The sequence below is a fragment of the Bufo gargarizans genome, chromosome 8 (genome assembly GCF_014858855.1).
Source record: "Bufo gargarizans isolate SCDJY-AF-19 chromosome 8, ASM1485885v1, whole genome shotgun sequence".
In the NCBI taxonomy this organism is placed as follows: Eukaryota; Metazoa; Chordata; class Amphibia; order Anura; family Bufonidae; genus Bufo; species Bufo gargarizans.
In genome coordinates this window covers 150,134,421-150,147,426 of record NC_058087.1, presented here as the reverse complement: position 1 = coordinate 150,147,426, position 13,006 = coordinate 150,134,421, and the positions used below count along the sequence as shown (strand labels likewise).

General features: G+C 42.9%; 1 protein-coding gene across 1 annotated transcript in view; it reads right to left on the bottom strand.

The window, feature by feature from the left end:
• Positions 1-883: 883 nt before the first annotated feature.
• Positions 884-13,006, bottom strand: part of LOC122945451 (bifunctional apoptosis regulator-like) — a 68,132-nt gene continuing 56,009 nt past the window's right edge. The window contains exons 6-7 of the mRNA XM_044304520.1: positions 9,276-9,478; positions 884-1,109 (exon numbers count right to left, since the gene is read on the bottom strand). Of these exons, the coding sequence (XP_044160455.1) occupies positions 884-1,109; positions 9,276-9,478 (429 nt within the window). The remainder of the gene's footprint in view (positions 1,110-9,275; positions 9,479-13,006) is intronic.

Genomic DNA, 13,006 nt, shown 5'->3' with positions numbered 1-13,006 from the left:
CGCAGAATTTACATTTTCAAAATGGTATCAACATAAAGTAGACATATGTTGAATGTTAATAACTATTTTATATGGCATTGCTATTTTTTATAAATAGAGATAAAACATATCGACTCAAATTCACCAATAACATGAAGTATGATGTGTCACGAGAAAAAAATCTCAGAATTGCTTGGATAAGCAAAAGTATTCCAAAGTTATTACCGCATAAAGGGACATGTCAGATTTGCAAGCATTTGCAGGAATGGCCGTATGGTATGAATTGTGACTTGTGTTTTGGAGATTTGGGTGGTAGACCTTGAACCTGTTAGTAAGGGAGAAACTACTGTGTAGTTAGTGGTCTAGGATTTGTTTTGCATCCTGTGATGGAAATGTACACCAATTGAGGTGGAATGTACACTGTCTTGCTGTGACAAGATAATGAAAGCTGGTTGAGGCATGTTTGCACTCAAGGCTACAGTGTTGGAGTGGCTTCTTGAGGTGTGTCACCAACCATCTAAACTTAGAGCGGTGGCCATGCTTGCACATTAAATGAAAAAGAGCCAGCTTCTGTGGTTGTCGGGGCCATGGGAGTCTGCATAAACACTCATGTGCAGCAGCCCCCGTTCCGACCATCTCGTATCTCGTGTTGCACTGGTGGCGGTAACACCACCGATGCAATGGAAAAATGAATCAAGCCAGCAAAAGAGGCAATATGGACAATCACAGTACATTAGTAAGTGCCTTGTAATTGCTTCCTCTACATGATACATGCCATTTGCTGAAGTGAGACAACCCCTTTAATAGTGCCTCTTGGATTTTAATAGACTTTTTAAAATACACAGATCACTCAGTGACTGTAGAAAGTTGTCTTCCCTCATTTGATTCAGTATCACGACTTGTGTCAAGTCCTGGGGAAGAATGCAGTCCTGTCTCTCATTGCTTGATTATACAATACTAGACACATTCTCATCCATGCAAAAAAGTTAAGGGTAGGGCTGATATACAAATCATAGTAAAACAAGTATTTCCAAACAAACTGTGGGATTAAATTCCAGAAGATGAAAATAGGAAGAAGTCTTTGGGTTGCTATACTCCAGAAAATGTTCAACATAAGTATAGAGAGGTACCTGAAAGATTTAGTAGAAATGTGTTAGCATGGAATACACTCCTCAACATTGAAATTGCAACATCAAGATGGATAAGCCATAAAGTTATGCAAATCGAGTAAGTAGCAGATGTCTCTAAGATCTGCAGATTATCAAATATTCAAGCACCTAGCTCCAATCTGTGGTATGTGGGAGGGGCATAAATGCCAGATAAAAAATACATTTTTGTAAGCCACATGAAACCTCTAAAATTGCATAAAGTCATGTGGGATGATTGTGCGATGCCTGTTTGTTGATGTGCCACTTATGGCCACTTGTCGCAAACTGAGAGGGACAAAATTCTTGAACTGAGAGACCTTAGTTTATCACTCCAATAATATCACTACGGGCCTAGGCCGAGATGTCAGCACTGTTTAATGCTGCGTGTCCCAGTGTTTGGGAGAACAATTATGAACTGCAATTACAGAAAGATGTGCATAGATGCGAACCTCTGCACGGACAGAATATCTGATTAGAAGAATGACATGTAGTGTAGTGATCCATTCTGTACTGCAAGTGAAATAGGACGTCATATCCCAACCCTAGGACAGCAAACAGTGTCTACATAAACCATTAGAAGGTGTTTGTACGACACTGGGCTATGAACCAGATGTCCAGCTACAGGTGCTCTACTGACCTCATGTCACCGCTCTCCATCGCTATTCATTGCTATCGTGATGCATAGCAACAAGGCATTGGAGGCAGGCTTGGAGGTCTGCTATCTTCAGTGATGAGTCTAGCTTTTGTCTTGGATGCAATGATAGCTTGAGATTGGTCTGGAAGCCACCTTGGGCAATGCCATAAAAAAGCCTTCACGAGGGAATGTCACACCAGTCTTATTCCTGGCATTATGGTGTGGGGTGGCATAATGTACAGTAGCCAAATTCCCCAACTCGGTGTTACATTGATTTGTTTGTGGGACCAGTGGTACGGCCATTTCTCTAAATTGTCCCAAGAGCTGTGTTTCAACAGGTCAACACCAGGCTGCATGTTAATGTGAGTAGCATTCGTGAAATAAATGTGCTACCCTAGCCTGCAGCGTCTCCGGACTTGTCCTCCATCGGGATGTAGGAAAAGACTAATTCTTAGTACTACATGATCAAGAATTAAAGTGATTATCATGTTCTGTAAAACTGATGGCCTGTCCTTACAATAAGAGATCAATTTTAGATCAGTGGGGGGGGGGGGGGGCTGAACTTGGGGCACCGCCGTAGATCAGCTGTTTAAAGGGGCTGCAGCACTCCGGGGACATTAAAACTCTTCACTATTTATAAGCTTTGTATTTTTAGTGATGGCTGTGCCTGGTATTGCAGTTGTTGTGCCTTTTCATAGGTAAATGCATTGATATCCAATTATTCTAGTCAAGATGGATGTTCATTGCCTTTAAGAGCCATGCTCGACTATATTTACAATTTTGCATGTCTTAAGTAGGCCAAAGTGAGGTCGCACAAAGGTTTCTTACTCTTTAGTGTTTAGTGTTATTCTTCTCATGAATGTACAAGTCTGAGAAGAGGTCTACTTATAAATCTATGATGGGAGATAAAGATAAGCTCTATGCAGCTTGTGATAATTACCTATACAATTAGGTATTTATGAAATGAAGCAAAATATATAATATGTATGTATTAATTTAATGAGCCTTAGTAAGTCCTTAGCATAAGACAATCAGTAGGACACATATATATATATATATATATATATATATATATATATATTACTTTATGTAATGAAGACAAAATGCATCCAGTGTGTGTATATATATATATATATATTCATGGAAAGGGTCAGGCAGCACTCCCTCAAGTGCAGATGTAACTGTGTGGGTGCCCGCGGTGGTCCCTCGATATGGGACAAATTCAGTAGAAAAAGAAAGTCCGCAGCACTCCTTCAAGTAAAAAAAGTGTAATTTATTCACACATGTCAGACAACGTTTCGGTCCTCTCACAGGACCTTTTTCAAATATTTCTCATAAGGAGAATATTTGTGTCTAAAAGAGTGTCTGTAAAGATGTGTGTTTTGTAACAATAAATCACATTTGGTATGACAGAGGAGGTACGGATATCTCTGTGACAAAACAAGGCCCATTCATATCATTACGGTCCATAAATCAACAGTGTGAGAAGCATTTAGAGAGACGCCTAGAGGTCTGTCTCTAATTGCTACAAGTGTCAGAATTAATCCCTATAGCTTTGAATTAAAGCTTCTAAGGTCAAATGTATAGAATACGTTTTATTTAGACTTACATAAGTTAACCCTTTATACTATGATGCAAATAGCTTACACAGCAGTGCCACCTATGTATGAGTAGGTGACATTACAACAGTAGCAAAAGTGCATTATGGGTAAGGTTATGATGTCATATTTCTTATCAATAGTCACACCCATCTGACAATGATTGGAAAGTTCCAAACTAGGAAGGTGTGTCTAACTGATAAGTTTGTGGTCATTAACCACACAAAGAGAGAGGGAGAAAAAAGTGGAGCTCTCTAGAGGGGTCTATCAAAATTAAAGCCATGGTGAGATGCGCTATGATGGACCACCCAGCTTTCCTAGGAGCAGAAGTGAGATTCCTACTAGGACTTGGTAAGAGACACAGAGAATGATATTTCATTTTATTAAGACTAATTTGATAGTGTGGGTGAAATTATACCATCTAGATTGGCAAATAAATAAATAAATTAATTAATTGATCATCTTCATATTGAGATGTAGTATTAGGATATTGTGAGGCTTCATTCTACCTGCAGAAGAATCTAGACTCATAATCTAGCAAAGCATTATATGATTGCATATATATATCGACAAGCTAAGTGATGGATTCCCACAGGAAAGATTCCCATTTAAGATATGGCCTAGCAAAGATCCTAGATCCCTGTTATTTGTCTTAATAGTCTTACCAAAGTTATATGTGTAAAAATAGTCCAGGATGGGGCGGAAGGATACAGTTCTCTCTTCTAAGTTATATCCTTGGATGGATTTGCCCATGCCTGAAGTCAAGTGATGTTGTGGTTGGTTAGAAGGGGCTGGAATGTATTTAGCATTCCATACTGATGTCTAGGATTTGACATGCCCAATTGCCCATCTTGATATCATGAGGTTTTCTCTGAACAGAAGTAATATATATAACTTATGTTCCTATTTTGATATCCTAACCTAATAATAGCTTTGTTACAATGTGACAAGTTATTTCCACTCACATGTATTGTTAAGCTTGTAATGCTTTATATCAATGCTGAATATATTCATTTGCATGTATCATTGTGTTTATTTACTTATGTATGTTTATAACCTTGTAACCAATAAATGTGCATATTTTTATAATACCTGTGTATTATTGTATAATGCAGAACTACATTTGACTACATGTCAAAAGAACTTATTTATCTGAGGAAATAGTCAGACTCAGATGTGAATTGTATGGATTAGTTTGTGTACAATTCACCAGGTCATGATTTTAAGAATTTATGACAAATTTTATATATATATATATATACAGTACAGACCAAAAGTTTGGACACACCTTCTCATTCAAAGAGTTTTCTTTATTTTCATGACTATGAAGGCATCCAAACTATGAATTAACACATGTGGAATTATATACATAACAAAAAAGTGTGAAACAACTGAAAATATGTCATATTCTAGGTTCTTCAAAGTAGCCACCTTTTGCTTTGATTACTGCTTTGCACACTCTTGGCATTCTCTTGATGAGCTTCAAGAGGTAGTCACCTGAAATGGTCTTCCAACAGTCTTGAAGGAGTTCCCAGAGATGCTTAGCACTTGTTGGTATTTAGCCTGGAAATGGACCCTTTTTAAAAAATAGCTTTTATTAATTTACGTCTAAAAAGCATAAATATAAACACCCTTTGATAACCAGGTGTCCAAAATAATAATAGGACAAGATGTTGCCCAGCTATCACCGTGAAATCAACCATTTCCAGGAACACAATTGTTTCATCCTAACCCTACTCAATTTTATTCTAAGGCACAACTTCTTTCTTTTTAGTGGACGATTCTACCACCAGCTCAGGGGGACGGCCATGGGATGCCCGTGTGCCCCCACATATGCCAACCTCTTCCTGGGCTGGTGGGAGGACAACATCGTCTTTCCAGGTCACCCCACTTGGTGGAGTGAGAAGGTGGCCTTTTGGACGAGATATATCGATGACATCTTTGTGCTTTGGAATGGAAGTAGGAGGGAATTCACTGATTTTATAAATGTCTTAAACATCAATGACATAGGTCTCAAATTTACCTCTGAGATACAGGAAAAAAGTATAAACTTCCTGGATGTGACAATACTCAAACAAGGTGAGAAACTGGTCAGCACGATTTTCAGAAAATCAACGGCAACAAATTCCATATTACATTGGGGAAGCCACCACCCCACTCCACAAAAAAGAGGTATCCCAAGGGGACAATATCTGAGGATTCGCAGGAACTGCTCGGGTCTAAATGACTTTCATTGCGAATCAAGGAAACTTTACAATAGAATGACCGACAGGGGGTACCCTAAGAGTACACTAAGAGACGCTTTTCAACAGGCCCTGGCGACGGATAGAGAAACCCTACTTATCCCTAAACCACGTAGGGATGAGGGTGGGGCGGAGACACGTCTTATTTCTACATTTGACATGGCCAATACCGAGATTAGGACCATCTTAAATAAATATTGGCCAATCCTACAGATGGACACAAGTGTCGCCAAAAACATCTCTATTCATCCAAGCGTAACTTATCGAAGAGGCCAGAGCCTCAGAGATAGACTGGTACACAGCCATTACACACCCCCATCTCCACCGGGAACATGGCTTGATCGTCGTCCTATTGGGATGTTTAAATGTGGAACTTGCAAAATATGCCCATTCATTTCCACAGGCAAGTCGATTACATGCTCGGCCACCAAAAAGGTTTTTATCATCCGGGACTTTATTAACTGCAAAAGCAAAGGGGTAATCTACATATGTCGCTGCCCCTGTCCCAAGGACTATATTGGAAAGACCTTTAGGGAATTAAGGAAAAGGGTGGGCGAGCATGTAGGCGACATTAAAAACAATAGGATTACACCAGTGGCGAGTCATGTACATGAGTATCACTCAGGGGACCCCCGCTCACTCAGCTTCTCGGCATTAGAGCTTGTACCCATGTCCCCGAGAAAAGGGGACTGGGATAACAGGATTCTGCGCAAAGAAGCTGAGTGGATTTACAGGTGCCGTTCGCAAGCACCAGATGGTCTTAACGAACGTTTGACCTTCACCTGCTTTTTGTAAAGTTTCTCTAAACCTCACAACTTCAAATATAGACATTTGAATACTCGGGAGTTTCGTTTCTCCATATCTGCCTCTAATTTTTCCCGAATACTTACACAAAAGTCTCTAACTAGTCATGGGTACATAATGTACTCAACACATTATATCACAAGGGCCGTAGCTATATCAGGCTACACCCGTGAAAATTATCCTTTGATCATCTAAATAATAGTCATTTTTCTGATCACGCGATTGCATGGATCAATTGTGCGCATCCACTGATCAGAATAGCTATAACCTTGAAATAAGTTCGTCCTGTTACTGGTTTGCTGTTTTATAAATCTGGGGAGGTTTACACTACCCATGGAGTTGTAGGTAGTATGTAAATTAAGAGGTCAGCATAAGTGATATGCTTTTGACTGACTAATGTGGCACCAGCAATGTGTATTAACATCAAATTAATCATTATCCACACAAAAAACAGCCCTTTGCCATTGAATAATGCCCCCCCCCCCCCCCCCCCCCCGCTGAAAACGCATAGCAGGCACCAAATTGAAGTATTATATTTGAATACTCGGGAGCTAAAACTGTATATATCGCATATGCGATTACAGCAATAGGGGAGGACCTGGAGCGCTTGTACATCGCTATCCCGGAAATGACGTCTGCGGTTCAGCAGACCGGAAGTGATGTATGCGTTCCACGGGACCGGAAGTAGCGGCGCGTGCGTTCCACCGACCGGATATGCGGCTGCAGGGGAAAAAAGGCGCCTCCTCTCCCAGCATTTAAATACAGCATGACCACAGGGATGCCTTGCTGCCCCATCAGACATGGCAGATGGCAGTCCGGACCACAGGGGGACACCTAACATGTAAGTCACCAATTATTGGAAATGTCTATGAGCAACTCCACTGTATGGTTATAGCACTAACAGTGGGTTATTGCATGATATCTTCCCCTTTTCCCTAGGTGACACCCTCCTTCCTATAGGAAAAAACTGTTGAACCTTCTGTTTCTCCTATATGGCCTGCCCCATCATGGCATCAACCAGGATACAGTAAATAAATATATATAATATTATCTGGTATATTATCTATTTCTGTCATCTAGTATGATGTTATATTATATGTTTTAAACCGACCCCCTGATTAACCAAAACGTGGGGAAACGCGTCGGGGCTATTTCCAATAAAGGGATAAAACACTGATACTAACCACACTATAAATTCCCAGCGCACAGGGCTACACAGGGCCAGACAGGGTAGGTACGGGGACAGGGTGACCCCACCATCAGGGATCATCCCTGGGCAGAGGATTACCATAGGGCGGGTATAGGGAGAGAACCATCCCTAATACCTTTATCTACGTGCCCCACTCTCCGCCCAATTCCCAACCTCAATATAAAGTCACCAACGCCCTGGGAATTTAGATATACCTTTATTATTTATAATTCACCAATTCACGGTGATAGCTGGGCAACATCTTGTCCTATTATTATTTTGGACACCTGGTTATCAAAGGGTGTTTATATTTATGCTTTTTAGACGTAAATTAATAAAAGCTATTTTTTAAAAAGGGTCCATTTCCAGGCTAAATATTCACATATACGGACACTTGTACTAATCGTATGCCTTATTCTACTTTAATTCTTTAGCACTTGTTGGCCCTTTTGCCTTAACTCTGCGGTCCAGCTTACCCCAAACCATCTCGATTGGGTTCAGGTCCGGTGACTGTGGAGGCCAGGTCATCTGGCACAGCGAATATGCACAAAGAAAAGTCCAGCTCACCCAATTGTCCAAACACCTGCGTGCACGGAAAAGGCTGGTGAGCCTATATATCCTTGATATGAAAGCACAATGAAATTCCAGCACTCACGATTTTGGTAGCTAAAATCTTCGTCTTTTATTCAGGCAGTAGACATATAGACAGGACATCCACCCACAAGTGTAGCAACTTTGACGCATTTCGAACAGTAGTTCTTAGTCGTAACATCTGGCGCAGCACCTCATCACTCTCCTTCATGGTCAAATAGCCCTTACTTTCAAAGTTTTCCCAATTTTTCGGCTGACTGTTCTGACCTTCATTTCCTAAAGTAATGATGGCCACTTGTTTTTCTTTACTTAGCTGCTTTATTCTTGCCATAATACAAATTCTAACAGTCTATTCAGTAGGACTATCAGCTGTGTATCCACCTGACTTCTCCTCAACGCAACTGATGGTCCCAACCCCATTTATAAGGCAAGAAATCCCACTTATTAAACCTGACAGGGCACACCTGTGAAGTGAAAACCATTTCAGGGGACTACCTCTTGAAGCTCATCAAGAGAATGCCAAGAGTGTGCAAAGCAGTAATCAAAGCAAAAGGTGGCTACTTTGAAGAACCTAGAATATGACATATTTTCAGTTGTTTCACACTTGTTTGTTATGTATATAATTCCACATGTGTTAATTCAAAGTTTTGATGCCTTCAGTGTGAATCTACAATTTTCATAGTCATGAAAATAAAGAAAACTCTTTGAATGAGAAGGTGTGTCCAAAGTTTTGGTCTGTACTGTATATATATTTTTTATGGTTAATTTTTTTTATGACCATAATTAATAATTCTTAATTGAGTTATTACTGCCCGACACAGTTCAGTCCCATTCACCTGGACCTGACTAAGCTTTAGTGAAACCAGTCACAGTTGCCACTAAAAGTACAGAGCTATGCCTGGTACACAGTGAAGGTGACACCCTTAAGAACAGAGTTAATTGAACACTAGTACGTGGACCGCTTCTATCTGAATGACAGAGATGGTTCTTGGGAAGAACATATAGAAAATCGTATATCCTGCCTGTTTCTGCAGTAACCAATTAGAAATGATAAAATTCTATTCTTCATGAAAATCCACCATCACTTACCATAGTTGGCTGGTTGACCACAGTTTCCAAAATGCAATTAACTCCAGTATTGACAGAATCATGGCCTGTACAATTATAAATCGAGAAGTCCAGTAATGTACTTCTAGCCAGTCCCATGCAAACTCAACAAAAAGTTGATATGGAAGAATCAAGTACTTGACAAGAAACTCACACCACTGTGTCCATGTTGGATCCTGTAAATCCTGAAAACGGCATAAGGTATGGTTAATGTATGCAGGTCTATTTTGCCAAAGTAGCAGCAAACATGTGCTGTCTTAAAACATCCTATGTCTGCTGACTGACTGGCTGAAAGGTATTTGCTTAAGCCTTGGAAGGCAATGTCTCTCTGTAGACAGGTATACAAATTTGCAAGTATAAAATAGAAAAAAGTAGTAGGGCACACCTACACTTGGTTACACATGGAGAATTGGTTTAAACAATGTGTGTTTATTTCATAAAACATTCAATATATTAGTGTAAAAACTATAATTAAAATACAAGATATTTCATAAAATTCACATAAAAGACATATAAATCACATAGAAAGGTAAAGTCTCTATATGTCCTTGATGTACATAGGTAATGATCTCAATAAAGTGACTTAGTGTAACGTTTATCCAGTAGCCTCACCACCTGACTGGTAATAAGGTGAGACATGCATTTGTTTTATACTGATAGTCTTTTGGAGTACTCAGCTCAGTTACGCTTGCTCAGTTAAAACAGTTACTTTTGTGATTGTCTGTAATATTTTAGTATCTCAGATATCGCTGTTTGTATGTGAGTTCAGCAGTAGTTTACTCACTGTTCCGCTGGATTTGCCGGCTTTGCTGCGTATATCGTGGCGTCCCACATGTAGCTCGGTCGTTGCAGGCAGTGGTCTGGTCTCCAAAGATGTTGTCAGCGGTATGTGTCTCATATAGGGCTTGGGGATCCTCGGTAACTAACTACGGATGTGCCGTAACAGTGAATCCCTGGTAGTAATCTTGTGCATATAATCAGTGCATATATTCAATTTAGCGCAAGACCGGGTTTCACTGAATATGTGGATTTTCGGTGTTTCCTTTGTAAATCGCGTCACCACTCCCGCTCCCTGTTGGTTATTTGAAGCGCTTCAATTTTTAGTCTTGTAGCTTATTTCATGAGAATTATTGATCATATGACCATACGCGTTTCGGAGTTAACAAAGACTCCTCCCTCAGTGGTCATTTTTCTCATGAATATGGCAAGTTTATATACCTTCTCAGGTATGGTTCTCAGGTATAGTTCAAATTAACTTGATTGTGTTGTACTGAAGATGTGGGACGGAACAGTGAGTAAACTACTGCTAAACTCACTGTAGGAGAGTCCCCGGAATAATAATGGACGGACGATACGTGCCACCAGAGGTCCTGGCCTCGGTGGAGTAAGAACCGGATCATTGCGGTTACAGCGGCGAATGCTGCTGGCGCAGCGTGTCCGGGCCGGTTCTTACTGGGAACAGGTAAAGATTGGGGGGGTGCCTGTTCCCCACGGCCAGCCCAGGTTTTTGGTGGAGCTGGGCCTTTAAAGAACCCAGCCTGCTGATGATGGGGGTGGGGTGTGTCTTGCTGTGCTGGAGATTTCCACAGACAGAGTCAGCGCTGGTGAAGGAGAGTCTAGGCGCAGCACACATTGAAGGATAGCCCTGGGACCTGTGGTGCTACGAGCCGAAGGGGCTCTGGCCTGAGGGAGACAAAGGCAGGTAGCTTACAAGCCTGCAGAACTGCTATGGTCTGTCCAAAACAAGGTGACTCAAACCTGCTGTTTACTTCCTATGGAAGGACTTTTGTTTTATGCACTATGTGAATATGCCCCTGTGTGGTCTGCACATTGCCTGTTATGCCTTTGGTGTGAATAAAGTCACGGTGTATCACAAAGACTGTCTGTGATTGCCTCAATACTGCCGCCGCTACCGTAGCCTACCACGAGCACATCCCCACAATTGGTGGCTTGGAGCGGGCATTCCTGCAGTGAGGCAGGCCTGAGGCAAAAGTTGTGTTGGACTGCATGTCATATATCAGGCCTGCAAGTTTTATGGTTCCTGACAAGATGGAGGAGGCCATTAAGCACCTGATTCAGAGTAATGTACAGCAGCAACAGGCATTGCAGGCTCAGAGGGAAAGTAATGAGCTACAGCAAAAAAGACATGAGAAGGCTATGTGTGCACAGCAGCAAACAAACAATCTCCTAATGCAGCAGCTGGTAGCCATGCAAGAGTCGGTGCGAACATCCCTGCAAGGAGTTTCAACTGCGACAACCCCGACTGTGTCTACCGCCAGGGACCAAGTCCGATCCGCCCTGAGGAAAATGGGTCCGGGAGATGATATAGAGGCATTCCTGATGGTGTTCGAAAGAACCGCGGAGCAAGAGAGGCTGCCGTTGGAGCAGTGGGCCGAGGTAGTGGCGCCTTTTCTGGTGGGGGACGCACAAAAGGCCTATTTTGACCTCAGCCGGGATGAGGCCAAAGACTATGAGAGGCTAAAAGCTGAGGTGTTGGCCAGATTGGGGGTAAACACCTATGTGCGAGCGCACAGGGTGTATCAGTGGGTGTTTGCCGAGTCCCGACCTGCCCGGTCACAAGCCTATGACTTACTTCACCTAGTAAAAAAATGGCTTCAGCCTGAAATATTGAGCACTTCTCAGATGGTTGAAAGGGTCGTGGTCGACAGGTTCGTGCGTACCCTCCCGAGAGCCATACAGCGCTGGGTGGGACAAGGCGATCCAGGCAACCTGGAACAACTGGTTAGCCTGGTGGAGAGGTATATGGCCACTCAGGATTTGGTGCGGGACTCAGCGGTACTACCGAAGTCACGTCAGCCCCCGTTGCCGACCCGGGATCCTGAAAAAGGGATCCCACCACATAAGGAGGGGAGTGGATCTCCAGTCCGTGGGAGGAATACCCTGGGGAGGAGGGAGGCTGCGAGGATCAGATGTTGGCATTGTCAGGACTGGGGACATGTGGCATCCAACTGCCCTAGGGCATCCGAACCCATGGACTGCGGGTTCGCTCGCCGGTCCTCTTTTTATGCCCAACCGGTGTATATAGCTGACCCCCTGCTGGCGGCGGACACCCCTCCGGTGTGTGATGTCGTTGTTAATGGACACTCCGTGCAGGCCCTGCTGGACTCTGGGAGCCTGGTAACTCTGGTCCATGAGTCGCTGGTAACGGAAAAACTCCCAGAAAGGCGAACCCTTACCATTGTCTGTATACATGGGGATCGCAGGGAGTATCCCACCACTAAGGTTACCCTGGCAGTGTGTGGAAAGGAGGTACCACATGTCGTCGGGGTGGGGAGACGGCTCCATTATGCCGCAATATTGGGGAGGGACTTTCCCCTGTTCTGGACTTTGTGGAGGAACGGGTTGCCTACCTGTGGGGAAGGAAAATGTCCAGGTCCCGAGCCCGAGGACCCCGAGGCAGGGGCCCCAGCTGTAGGGGTCACCGTAGGGGAGGTAGAGTGTAACCCTGACCGGTTTCCCCTAGAAGTGTTGGCGGGTGAGACAGTAGAAAGTTCGTCCATCCTGGATCTGGAGGTACCCCGAGAAACCTTCGGGACCGCACAGCTCCAGGATTCGACGTTATTGCGGGCTAGAGAAGGTGTGTCGGTGATTAATGGTGTTGCCCAGCGTCCCGGCGCCGATACCGTATTTCCTCACCTGGCCTATAACCAGGACCTGTTATATAGGGTAGACAAGGTGAGGCAGGAGGTGGT